The sequence below is a fragment of the Cucurbita maxima genome, unplaced genomic scaffold (assembly GCF_002738345.1).
Source record: "Cucurbita maxima cultivar Rimu unplaced genomic scaffold, Cmax_1.0 Cma_Scf00028, whole genome shotgun sequence".
Classification (NCBI taxonomy): Eukaryota; Viridiplantae; Streptophyta; class Magnoliopsida; order Cucurbitales; family Cucurbitaceae; genus Cucurbita; species Cucurbita maxima.
The window spans coordinates 264,632-278,847 of NW_019272044.1; the positions used below are offsets into that span (position 1 = coordinate 264,632).

The 14,216-nt window shown below is 36.0% G+C and overlaps 1 protein-coding gene across 1 annotated transcript; it reads left to right on the forward strand.

The window, feature by feature from the left end:
- The first annotated feature begins 1,776 nt into the window (after positions 1-1,776).
- On the forward strand, positions 1,777-10,353 carry LOC111465129 (uncharacterized membrane protein YuiD-like). The gene is made up of 5 exons (XM_023109434.1): positions 1,777-2,005; positions 5,251-5,407; positions 9,336-9,386; positions 9,640-9,732; positions 10,033-10,353. Exons 1-5 carry the CDS (start codon positions 1,881-1,883, stop codon positions 10,084-10,086), a joined length of 480 nt encoding a protein of 159 aa, XP_022965202.1. The 5' UTR covers positions 1,777-1,880; the 3' UTR covers positions 10,087-10,353.
- The last annotated feature ends 3,863 nt before the right edge of the window (positions 10,354-14,216 follow it).

A 14,216-nucleotide genomic window follows, 5' to 3' on the forward strand; every position in this document is an offset into this window, starting at 1 on the left:
GACAAATTTAACAAAATAATTTTTGGAAAATTATTACCAATGATTTTAGAATTTTTTTGTATTTTGTTTTTAAAAATGGTAATTTTTAGCCAAATTCAAGTAATAATAATAATAAAATAAAAAATCATTAAATCTAATCTAAATATATATCCACTAAAATATTACGGCTACCAGATATTGTTCTCTGCAAGCTTTTCATTTTCAACTTCCCCTCCAGGCTTTAAAACACATATGATAGGGAAATGTTTCCATACCCTTATAAATGGTGGTTTGTTCTCCTCTCCAACTAATGTGGGACATCACAATCCACCCCCCTTCGGGCCCAGCGTCCTCGTTAGCACTCTTTCCTTCCTCCCATCGATGTGGGATCGCCCCCAAATCCACCCCTTTGGGATCTAGTGTCCTTATTGGCACAGCGCCTCGTGTCTACCCCCTTTGGGGAACAACAAGAAGGCTGGCACACCTTATACCATTTGTAACGTCTCAGATCCACCGCTAGCAGATATTGTTCTCTTTGAGCACACCTTTGGAAGCGGATATTTTGAAGAAAATATATTGTTTGTGATAATGAAAAACTTTATAACGACTCAACTTTCTAGACTGTTACAGGAAAACTTTAATTTAATTTTGAAAAGATATTTTAAAATAAATACTTGTAATCGTGTACAGACAAGACAAGTCATCAGTAAGTAACCTCTTATTGTGGATACCGTATCGGGAAATCAAACATAGAACCATTAAAAAAACAAGACCAACTCTCATGCACACCGACATGAAATGAGTACTTTCCATGTATACAGATGATTAATTGTAATAAATTATTACATAATACAAAAAAAATAATAATAATAAATAAATAAATAAATAAAAAGATTAAGGAGTAAGAAAATGGCAAAAATGTAAAAAAAATTAATTTTTAATTATAAAGAGAATCTCAATCCATCGTAAGAAAAAGTGTCCAAAAACAATGAGAGAGAATTTATTAGAATATAATAATTGTGAAAATAAATTTTTTCCTTTGAATTTTTCCCTTTTTTCCAAATGGCCAAGGTTACACTTAGGACCTTCGCACGAGGCCATCCAACGACTGAGATTGCCCTGAACTCGTCTGAGATGGTGAGAATAGACGCTCCAAAAATTGCATTTTTACCTCAATTTCATATGGGAATTCACAATAATTCTAGCTAAATTAGAGTCAGTGACCATAGGACTACTGAACGAGAAGTAAAGGACTATCTATCTATGCTTTTAGTTGGAGAAGAAACGCACTAATACCCAAGAAACATGCTGTTATTTGAGGACCTACATACTACCAAACTTCTTCAAACTTATTCCTATACATTCAAAGGGATAGTACCCACATTCTTGCGGAATGGCTCAAGCAAAATAATAATAATAAAAAAAAATAACGTATTTGCTCAATTGAGTTTCGTGAAGTAAGTTATGGACATGTGCGTGTTGTGGCCTTGGGCCTTTTGGGTTGCTTGGTGCATTTTGGGAGTTGATACATCATCAATAGTGTCTAAACAATGTCCCCTCGAGTCTTTTGACCGCCACAGCTCTTCTTACGACTTGAACTCTTCAATCCAATTAACTCATGAATGCATGCAATAACACTCCCGTTTGCTCCAAATACTTGAAATCTACAAATTATACGAACAATCTTGTAAAATTCACTAGAACTACCATAGTTGATCGAACCGGAGAATAATGTCTATTATATGATCAACCAATTGGACCAAAATTAGATGTATTTGTTATTTATTTACTTCTCACATTAATTCTTTGGGCCTAAAAACGGGGACCACTGACCACGCTCCATCTGCTGCTGCGTTCTTCATTTTCATTCTTCTTCTTTCTTCTCTAAGCTCCGGCCTCTGATGGACGAAGTGATCGTAGCAGCCGACGCTTCGTACAGGCCTTCACTTCTCCCCTCAAATCTTCCTCTCCTCTCTGCCTTCCTTTCCTTCGCGCTCGCTCAGTTTCTCAAGCTCTTCACTACCTGGTACTCTCTATTCCATCGTTTCTCCTGCTACTCTTTCTTCTTAATTGCTATCTTATGCTGCTTCTACTTCATGCCTTCCTAATTTGTCTCCAAGGTTAATTTATGAGTCTGTTTGAGATCGTCGGGTTAGGTTTCACTGTGTTTTTGAAAACTGGGCTCTAATCCCCTCAATCAGATTTAGGGTTCTATTACACCCACCTTCTTTTTGAAATTTTGTTGCATTGTAACTTTTTTTAAGCTTCCATTTATGTTTCTGTAACTTCTCTAGCTTGGGTTGGTATCCCACTGTTCTAATCTCTTCAAGGGAATAGATTCTTGTAAAGTTAATGCGATAAACATTAGGTTAATTTTTTAATTTTATTAGAGAACATTTGTTTAAACTCAATTCATGAATTTTAGTTTTGTTCTATATCGGAATTAATTGATTTTGGTTCTTTAGAGTGAATTCAAGTGTGCTTCTTGATGAAACTGGTATGTATCAGATTGTAAAGGGAATCTCTTGATCCTTGAAGCAAGGAAATGAGGGAGGAATGAAATTGTCTCGAAGGGGATTTTGAGGTTCTCACTAGCAGAGAGACAAAATGGAGGCAAAAGTCTAGGGTAAAATGAGTCAAAGAAGGAGATTGGAGGACCTCCTACTTTGATAAAATGGTCAGTGCCAAAAGATCTTGGAACTGTATTTTTCTCTGATGTTGGAGGATGGGAGTGTAGTGATCAAAGATTGTCGTTGAAGAGGATTTTTGGAACTTCTTCTCTACCTTGCATGCGTCTAATGCTATTCCTTACTTATTTGTAGTTGGTTTGGACTGGGACCCCAATTAGCAATGTGGAATGGAATTTCCTTGAACTTACTATTCTAGCTGGAAGAATTGAGGCCACAATGTTTAGTTGCGAGGGGAAAGGTTCTTGGCCTAGTTAGTTTGTCTGTGGCTTTTTTTTTTTTTTTCAAGAGAATTGGGTTTGATAAAGTTTGATTTCTTTTGGTGTTCATTGAACTCTATGGGAGAGGTGTGTGGGATGCAACCATGAACAAAACATCAAAACCTATATTTGCTCGATTTCAAAGAAATTGGATGCTAGGAAAGTCAATAGGTCTATTAGCTTGGTTTCTAGTCTATTAAGGCCACAAATGTAGTTGCTATGGGGTAAGGCTTTTGGTCCAGAAATTTTGTCTATATCTTTCTTTCAAGAGAATTGCAATTTGATCAAATATGATTTCTTTAGGTGTTCATTGAACTCTTTGAGAGAGGTGTGGGGATGCAATCATTAAAAAAAATGTCAAAACCTATATTTCTCTATTTCCAAGAAGTCGAATGCTAGTTAACTCAAGGATCTTAGGTCTATTAGCTTGGTTTCTAGTCTATTAAGGCCACAATGTTTAGTTGCAATGAGGTTAGTCTCTTGGCCAGTTAGTTTGTCTGTGGATTGAGATTTGATAAAATATGACTTCTTTAGGTGTTCATTGAATTCTATGAGAGAGATGTGGGGGTTGCAACCATGAACAAAACGTCTAAACCTATATTTACTTGATTTCAAAGAAGTCGGATGCTAGGGAAGTCAAGGATTGTAGGTCTATTAACATGGTCTCTAGTCTTTAGATGATCATATCTAAAACTTTGGCAAAATGAATGTAAAAGGTCCTCCCAACATTATTTCCCCATCCAGGGTGCTTTTGTGAGTGGGAAACAAATCCGTAACTAGGTTTTGAAAGTGAAAGGCATTTGATAGTATTGAGTCATGAAGGAGGAGAGTGCAATCGTTAATGTTGACTTTAGAAAAGCATATGATCATTTTTTTTTTTTTTTGGAATTTATGGATGATTTTTTTTATGGGAAAGATGGCTTTGCTCCTATGGTTATAGGTAGTGTATCCTCTTTCCCCTTTATTTTCCATCTTTATTGGTATGTTCTAATTCACCTATTGATGAGAGGCGTGTTCAAGTCTCTCATTTACAAATGAAACCATTTTTGTTTTTAACTAAAAAGTATTATTAAGCGAATGAAACAACACCACGAAGGCTATGCTGGGGAACTTCCTCTTTAGACTACACATGCAACCAAACTGCGGTCATGTCCTTTCAGATTTGAGAACATGTGGCTGGACAACCCCTCCTTCAATGTTCTTTTTCTTCGTGGTGGAATGTGGAAAGCCCTAAAAATTGGGAAGGTGTTTGGTTCATGAGGAAGCTGATGGCCCTCAAAAGGACTATTAAATTGTGGAACAAAGAGGTCTCTGGGATTTTAAGGACGAAAAGGAGGTGTTGGCTAGAATTAATGCTTTTGACAACCTTAAAGAGGAGGTAACGTATATGAAACCCAGAAAGAGGAACATTTTTCTTTAAAACTGGAATTTGAGGAGAGTTAGTAAGGAAAGAAACCACCAGTTGGAGGCAAAAAGCTGAAGTGAGATGGGCCAAGGAGGGAGGTTGCAACACTCCGTTCTTGGCGAATGGGCGCAAAAATAAAAATTTCATTGGTTCTTTGGAAAATAATAAGGGGAGGTGCTCAAGGGAGACGAGAAGATCGAGGGGGATTTTTTCTCGAACCTCTATGCGCCAGTTGTCGGGCCGAAGGCCTTTGTTGAAGGCATCAATTGGAATATGATCTCAAAATAATCGGGAAGTAATAAAAGAGGACCTTGCACGAGTTTTTAAGGGGTTTTCTGAAAGAGGGATCTTGGACAACACCCTGAATGAGGCCTATGTTTGCTTCATCCACAAAAAAGAAAGGGCGAATAAGGTTAAAAACTGCAGCCCATCGGTTTCATTACAAGTGTGTACAAAATCATTTCATCAAGCTTAATGGTGAGTTATGTGAACTAGTATTAAGGTTCATCCTTGTTTGTTTTTGCCTGTCTTTATTATTTGTTTTGAGAAGTGTGTTAGGTTAGTGATAACAAAAATTGAAAACAAGGGATTTAACAGAAAACCAAGTTGTATTCTATGTTTTCATTGTTTCTAAATTGTGTTTGGTAGTAAATTTTAAATTTAAAAATATGCCAAATTGTTTCGCTTTTTGGGTCACATGATCCAAATACAATACAAATATTGTTTTGAATAATTAGTTAATTCAATATTATAATTAAAATGAGTTTTTGAGGACTCAAATTTGTAATTTTACAGATATAGGAGACAATTTATTTGATTAGCAACAGATAATAAGTTAACGGAATCCTAGAGCTATACTGGGCTGTTCTTCCTTTGCCGCTTCTTTCTTGTTTCACTGATAATATAATGGATTGTGCAGGTTCAAAGAGAAGAGATGGGATTCCAAAAGGATGCTGGGGTCTGGTGGAATGCCTTCATCACATTCGGCCACGGTAATGTCTCTAGCTGTAGCTATTGGCTTGCAAGAAGGAACTGGGGGACCAGCTTTTGCACTTGCTTTGGTTTTGGCATGCATTGTACGTACTTAACTGCCAGGTCTTGTTCATAATTTGAGTTTAACTTCTATAATGATATCTTTTATTGTTGTTTTCTGTTTGATAATCTCAAACGTTGTATGAATGAATATCTATAATCACGACTCTCCTTGGAAGTTATAAGAAATCTTTAATTGTCCAAAATTTCATCAATTAGTTTTTGGTTCCTTGGGAGATTAAATTAGAGAATTCCATTGTTTTTTGTTTTTTTTTTTTTTGGAATTTCAGTATCGGTACCTAGTACTTTTTATGATATTCAGATCAACAAATTGCCATGATACACCATGTTTCATCATAGGGGATTACATGGTACTTTAGATACAGCAGTGGCAACAATATTTACATAGATCAAATATCTTCAACATACTCTGGCAGCTAAGATGAAGCCTTCAATTGGCATGCGTCTGCTGTCATCAAGGATTTAAATTTTGATGTAAATGAATATGTTAAGATTTCAATTATATAATCTATATTCATATAGGTAATATTCTTATTCGACTTATATATATACACACTACATTTGTATGGTACATTAGAAAGATATCAATTGTATGCCGTAGCTTCCTTGTATGTCATTTGGTTGCTATGAATTAAGTTACTAGTGGGTGGGTGATTTTTATATTCCTTGAATTCCTGAAACTGTTGAAGCAAATAGAATTAATGACTGGTATGTTTTGGTATATCTTGTCCCTCATTACTGCCTTCTTTTTATTTGATCTTTCAATTCTGGAAGGACTCTTTATTGACAGAAATTCAAGACTTGTTTTCTCTATGAACACAAAGACCCATCGTTGCATCTAGAAATATCTCTATTGGTTACTGTTTTAAATTTTGAGAAGCATCCTTGTGCATCCACATGATTCATCCTCTTAGAATGACAAACATGGTCATAGCTCAACTAGCATAAAACATGTTCCCTCAACCAAGTGGGCATTGGTTCAAGTTGATCCATCCTCTTAGAATTATTTCAGAAACTGAAGTTTCAATAAGTTATAATGCCCTGTATGACAGTTATATTTTTTTGAGAAGAGAGACAATTTCATTGATAATGAAATAGGTGGAGAAAACCCCGAAACACCTATAGGTAAATTATGTGAAAGTGTTCTCCAATGAGAAATTAACAAAGAGGTTATAAGTATTAAAAGGGTATTTACATTTACTCCAAAACATCGCATGAAACAGAAGTAAATCCATAAAGCAATTAAAGGAATCTCAGTATCTCGGAAAATTCTGATATTCTGTTTGTCCAGAGAAAGACTATTAAGAGCCAACCGTAGCTGCCAAAATTGAAGCAAGAAAATAAAAGATGGTGTTAGGCAAATGTATGGACCAGTCGAAAGCAGCGAGAATAATATCCCAGTATCTAGAAGTAAAATACAGCGAGCAAATAGGTGACTAGGATTCTCTGAAACTGCGGAACACATAACACACCAAGATGGAAAAAGGTTGATGTATGACATTCTCTGTTAATCTGCTAAGACACACAAAGGCTAAAATGAAGACACTCAATTGAGCATCATGAGATATTAATCTGCTAAGACACTCAAAGGCTAAAATGAAGACACTCAATTGAGCATCATGAGATATTAATCTGCTAAGACACTCAAAGGCTAAAATGAAGACACTCAATTGAGCATCATGAGATATTAATCTGCTAAGACACTCAAAGGCTAAAATGAAGACACTCAATTGAGCATCATGAGATATTAATCTGCTAAGACACTCAAAGGCTAAAATGAAGACACTCAATTGAGCATCATGAGATATTAATCTGCTAAGACACTCAAAGGCCAAAGGCTAAAATGAAGACACTCAATTGAGCATCATGAGATATTAATCTGCTAAGACACTCAAAGGCTAAAATGAAGACACTCAATTGAGCATCATGAGATATTAATCTGCTAAGACACTCAAAGGCTAAAATGAAGAGAAAAGGGGAAAGCAGATCACCTTGAAGAATGTCCCGAGAAGGGACAATTTTACCTCTGGCTCTACCATTAATGGTAATCAAATAGTTCATGCTAGAGATACAACAACGAATCTATTTTCTCCAAGTTGAGCTAAAACCTTTTGCATGAAGAATAACGTCCAAAAAATCCCAATCAACTTTATCACATGTTTTTGCAAGGTCCAATTTTGGAACCATACCCTTATTGCGAGAGACATTCCAGTCATCAACCAATTCATTGGCCAATGAAGAAGCATGCAGAATTTGTGGATTAGCTACAAATGGCAGTTGATTCTGAGCAATAATAGTAGGAAAGACCAGTTTCAATAATAACACAAGCAATAATCTTGTAAGCACATGGAATGAGACTGATTGGGAGTCAATTCACTTTGGGATTAAACAATGATAGTTTCATTCAACCCCACGTTAATAATTCCAGAAGAATAGAAATCATGAAGCATGACCATTACATCATGCTTAGTAGTGTTCCAAGAGTAACTTAAAAATTTGGCATTTTAAATCTTTTGTACCAGGAGACATACTTGCACCCAAAGAATCACAACTTGGAATTTCTTACGGACATCATTACTGGTGGCCCATAAACAACAGAAAGCTAAAAAGAAAAACCGTCAACCATCAAAACATGAACAAAGATATAGAAGTGACCTTGGATAACCTCTCGCACTGAAAATTCTGGTTCACTCCTCAAAACAAGGATACCCCCAGAGGCTCCAATCAAATCAAGTGATGCCCAACTAATATGAGATGAACTCCAAAGAGATTTAACAAGATAATTGCCGATCTCTGATTTTTTAGTTTCCTGAAGAAAAACAATTCCCAGATTGGATTGATGAAGAGTTTTCTTGATCAAAGGTCACTTTCTCCATGATCCAGCCCCTGAACATTCCATGAGATAAATTTCATTGATCAACCGATTCTCCCTTCAAAAGAGCCGGTGAGGTTGTTTTATCATAATAGTGGACAGTGGTATGGAGATATTGCAATTCCGTCTTAAATTGGAATTTCTTCCCAGAAGTTGTCATAATTTCTTTTTAGTTGGTTGTGGTAGAGGGGGGATAGCAATAATGCAAAGACCATGTTTACTCAGAATTGGGGTCAAATGGTGAAGGTACGAGAGAAGGGAAAAGGGTGAGGGGTATGCAGTTGGAAAAGTGTTATGTTGGATGGGTGGGTGAATGGATTGATGGTTGAATAAATAGGGTGAGGTGAGCTCCAATAAGAAAAGTTCAGGCTGTGGGGATAATGGTTGATGAGGTTGAAGAGAGATAGAGGCATCAAATGAAGGTAAGGATAGATTGGGTGATGGCCGATGAAAGATGAGGCTAGCTGAAGGAACTCCATGAAAGCAATAGGCAGTGGGAGGTTGCACGACTACCAGGTAAGTTCATCACAAGCAATAGAGAGAAGTTTGTGGTCAATGGTGATTGATCGGTTGGAGTAATTTCATCAAGGCTGGATGGCTATGGGCATGGTGGTTGGAGGGGGAGCAGACGGTTACAAGCCAGAGGAGAGGCATACTTGTGTCTCATTCTTATAAATTAAAAGATCTTTGGGTTTGTCTTAACATCTACTTCTAGATTCTAGATGCTTCTGGTGTTGGAATACTTGTGTATCCATCTCGTTGTCAACTTCTTTTCTTTATAAATCAGGGCTTACTATTTTATAGTTCAAAACGAGTTTTTATATTTCTCCTAATGAAGATGAACTGAGCCAATCCCAGAAAAGCTAGAACTCGAGATGTAATCACGTTAGCCCTTTATTGTAGAAAACAGCTGGTCAACAGCCATTTCCTATTCTTACTCCAAAAACTGCGACATTAATAAGTGAGACGATAAAAAGAAATCCAGTGGATGATTCTTACTCATCACTTCTTACATAACAGATATTCCAGTTGTTTTTCTTATGCTTCCTGTACTAACGACGTGCTACGATAATTGACAGGTAATGTATGATGCTACTGGTGTTAGACTCCATGCCGGTCGCCAAGCTGAAGTACGGTTGTTGATTCGTATGAAAACACTTTTATTTGTCAATGGTCTTTTGAAATCAATGGCATACTTTGAAAATTTCAAATCAGCCTGCCCTTTACACAAAGCACTCATGCTGTTTAGCTAAGGGCTTTGAAAAACCCATTTCATCGAGAAGTTTGTATCCTTTGAAAGGATCCATTTCATATTAAATTCATATCTGCTACCTATATCATAATTTTCCTTGCTTGATGTAATATCTTGCGTGTATGTTTCAGCTATTAAATCAGATTGTCTGTGAACTTCCTCCCGAGCATCCTGTCTCAAGCGTTAGACCTCTACGGGATTCGCTTGGCCATACCCCGCTCCAGGTTTTTCGTCAAATGCCTTTCAAGTCGTCATAGTTTATTCTTTTTAGTATTCACACTATTTTACGACTGAGTTTGATATCATGTTATAAACTGCATTATTCATCCAACATATTTGGTTACTGATATGGTCTGTGTTTCGGTTGCCATTCGAGGGATCTTCATCGATTACTAAAGGTTTTCCAACTTCCACACGCTTGGCACTTGAGACATTATCCCAATTTCTGAGTCTCCTTCCCTCCCATTGCCCCTTTGGGAATTGTATGGTTGATATCTAAGACTTTGACATGACTTTGGGTGCAGGTGCTTGCTGGGGCAGTGTTGGGATGTTTAGTTGCGTACCTGATGAGGGTTTGAGATTAGGCGTACAGTTCAGAGACATATCCTACAATTTGTGCTTGCTTGTCCTATCCAGTTGAACGAATGTGGATGTACTTAGCTTCCCACTTAATACGTAGTAATCTTATTGTTTGTCAAATAATATACACATATATATAGAAATTTTGAATGGGTGTCTGTCTATTCGTATTGCATCAGTTTTCTTCTGGAAAAATTATATTTCCTATGTAAGTATTGAAAAGATACTAACAACTCTATGAAAGGTTGTATGTCATTTGTATTTACTAAAACGTACAAATGAGATTGGTTTAGTTGTTTCTTGTCGGGTGTCATGTGAGAAGTTGCAGATGAGGGTTGTCTAGTTTCATCATTCTGATTTCCATCTTTTCAAGTCGAATGGGTTTTCATCATGCAAAAATTCTGTATATAGGTTTTTCGGCAGTATACTCCTCAGCATTACAACCTTCAGATTGATTTCCATTTTGAACACATCCCTTGATAACGTTAATGTACATCATGATAATGTGCATCTCCCATTTTGAACACAAATCTAATAATTTTACGAAGGGATTGTCTAAATATTTTAGGAAAATAATTTAGGTATATTAAGAATAAATATACCTAATTATGTTAGAATAATGATTTATGTAATTTAAGAATAAATGATTAGATATTTTAAGAAAAAAATTGTACGAATCCCAAGCAAAATAGTGTAATAGTATTCTACAGAGTATCTTGTAATTACTTATCGTGTTAATAAAGAGTGTCCTTCCACCCCCATTGATTTTCTCAAGAATCCCAAGTAAAACAGTGTAATAGTATTCTACAGAGTATCTTCCACCCCCATTGATTTTCTCAATAATCCCAAGTAAAACAGTGTAATAGTATTCTACAAAGTATCTTGTAATTACTTATCGATTTGTGTTAATAAAGAGTGCGAGTGTTTCCCACAAAGAGCGTATTTGATAATCTAATACCAAAGCGAGGTTGGTATAAGTTGTCTGATCTCTTGAAATTCTTAATCGGTATGCTTTGTAGTTGCAGCTCTATTTGATGTTCCACATCAAAAATAATTTCTTGGGGTTATTATTTCTGAGTTTCTTTATGTCGTAAGTAGTTTGTGACTCTACAAGTTTTGTGTCAAAAAAACTCGTTTGGTATTACTATGGTATAACCAACACGATGTGTGATTTTCAAATCGTTGGAAGAATCAAGAAACTCAACAACAGCTACAACACGTGGGCAACATGTGATGTCCTTCGTACAAGGACATGAACTATGGGAGATCGTCGGCAGGAGTGAAACTATGTCGCCAGAGAAGAATCCTAATGGCACATTGCACAAATGGAGAATCAAAATAGGCAAAACAAGTCTTGAAGACCATAATCAAAGAAGAGATGTTAGAGCACATTTGGGATTACAAGACACTAAAAGAAGTATGAGACAAGTTCAAGATGTTCTCAAAGAAGAACGATACGAGGCTACAACTTCTAGAGGATGAGCTGTTATCAATCTGACATGACGATTGCTTAGTACTTCCATAGGATCAATTCAATATGTTAGATTATTACTGAGCCAGATCCAAAGTCTGTTATTGGAGAAACTCGAATGAAGATGATCATTATCCATGGATTGCGATCATAACGTAGAAGCTTTATTATTGTTGTACAAGGATGTCACTGTTTAACCATCACTTATAGAGTTTGAAAATTTGCTAGCCAACCAAGATATCATGACTAAGCAAATGGGAGGCATTACACTGAAGAGTGAAAGAAGAGGCGCTTTACACAAGTAAAAGTCGAAGCAACAATAAGACACATGTATACAAAAATGGTGACAAATGAAGAAGTCACCAAGAAACTACACAATCTTGGAGGACTCAGAAGAACGACAACAAAAGTTCTTAAGGGAAGAAATTTGAAGGTATTTGCTACATGTGCAGGAAGAAGGGCCATATGTCTAAGGATTGTTGGTTCAAGAAAAAGTCCGTCAAAAGCAATATGGCAACTCCCAAAAAGGAGATGAAGGATGAATGGGATGCAGAGGTACTATATGTCATAGAAGAAGACGAGCTAACGATGATGATGGAAAAATATATCAATTACAAGAATAACTGGATAATTGATTCAGGATACTCAAACCACATGATTGACGATTAGAGTGACTCATTGGAAGCCTAGTGCCCTAGGACAACATTGAAAAAATTTTACCACAGTAGATGGAGGGAGCAAATTGTACACATTTGGTTAAGTGTTGATGCGCCTAAAGATCCAAGTGACACACTAGTATTAGTGAACAAGAAGTAACTAAACCAAGCTAACTTAGTGGAAAAAAAAATGACATCTCAATAACTTAGACGGTTTGAAAGAATCCAAAAGCCAAATTCAAAGTATACAAACACAGCTATTATAGAAAACGAAGTTAAAGAGCTAGAGCCGTATGAAGAAGCATCACAAAATACTACTTGACAAATGGAAATTGAGGAAGAATTTATTGCATTGAAGCAAAATCAAGCCTAGGAACTAGTGTCAGGACTAAGAGATGTCAAATCCATCTTTTGCAAGAGGGTTTATAAAATAAAGCATCTATGGAATGTATCGATGGAGAGATACAAGGCTCAACCTGTAGCTCGAGGGGTCTCTCAACAATATGGACTAGACTATGGTGAAATGTTCTGGACAGTGGCAAAGGCCACTACCGTACGGGTTTCGCTAGTACTTGTAGCAAATAAAAATTAGAAATTATGGTTGATGAATGTGGAGAATGCTTTCTTACACGGAGAATTGGATAGGAAGATCTACATGAACCAACCAAAAGAATTTGAGAATGCAGTTGGAGTCATTACTCGTTACATGCAAAGTTTGAAAAACCCTCATTTGGATGTGGTTCGACAGATCAGATATGTCAAAGGTACAATCAACTACGATCTTTTGTACAAAAGAAGTGAAAACTGCAAGCTAGTTGGATACTATGATGTTAGCTATGTAGGATACCAAAAGATCAATCACTAAATATGTGTTCAAGCTCATATCGGGAACAATTTTTTGGTGCAGCAAAAGATAACAAACAATATCATTGTCAACTATAGAAATGGAGTACATAGTAGCACCTGAAGCAAGTCAAGAAAGTATCTAGCTAAAACTCTTAATGGAGGATTTGCATCAAAAAATTGACTATCCAATATCACTTAATTGCGACAACCAATTTGCAGTTTGCCTAGAAGAAATTTTGAGGTTTCATGTTATAACAAATCATATGGAGGTGCATTACCGTTTTATTAGTGAGAAAGTCTCGACGGAAGAATATGGATGACCAAGTGACAAGCTCCAATATGAAAATTCAAGATTTGAGGTTAGAACATAACATGTGGGTTGGGATGAATAAAAGAAAATAAAAGAAATGGAGATGGTGAGGTACCAAGATAAGGGTCCTAAGTTTAAGGATTCGTAACTTAGGTCCTCGTCTATCTGTAAGGATTCGTAATATACCATGTGAGTTAGGTCAGTCACGTATTTGCGAAGTGTGAATTCATGGAATACATTATGCACCAATGAGAAGGACGGTGGTAGGGCTAATTTACACCACTGGTACGATTAGATCTAGAATGTTGAAGAGGAAGGGAATGGACTATTCATCCATATAACGGAAGCAGAAACCGTTTTAATTTTATTAAGAATTAAAAGAAAACAATAAATATGAGAGGAAGAATTTTACATTTATAGAAACGGTAACTTTCAAGACTCCATGAAGTATTCCAACAACATAGAACTTCTTCCACATTCTACCGGATCTTTCTTGTTATAACTTGATCCCAAGGTCATGACTTGTAGGAGACTCTCAAAAGAAAATCCAAAAGAGATCGGAGAATAAGAGTTTTAAGAAAATGTAAGAGATGGAGTAACTTTTGGCTCAACCCAAATGTCTTATTTCTCAGGATTGTTACCTTGTCAAATAATATATTCGAATGTTTAATATATTATAATATAATATTTTAATCAAATCATATTTAATGGGATAAGATATCCTAATATATATTTAACTAATTTGAATTTCATTCAAATTTCAAATATATATTTTTATTTAATATATATATATATATATATATATATTAATTTTAAACCATTCCAATTAAATATATTTTTCTCTAT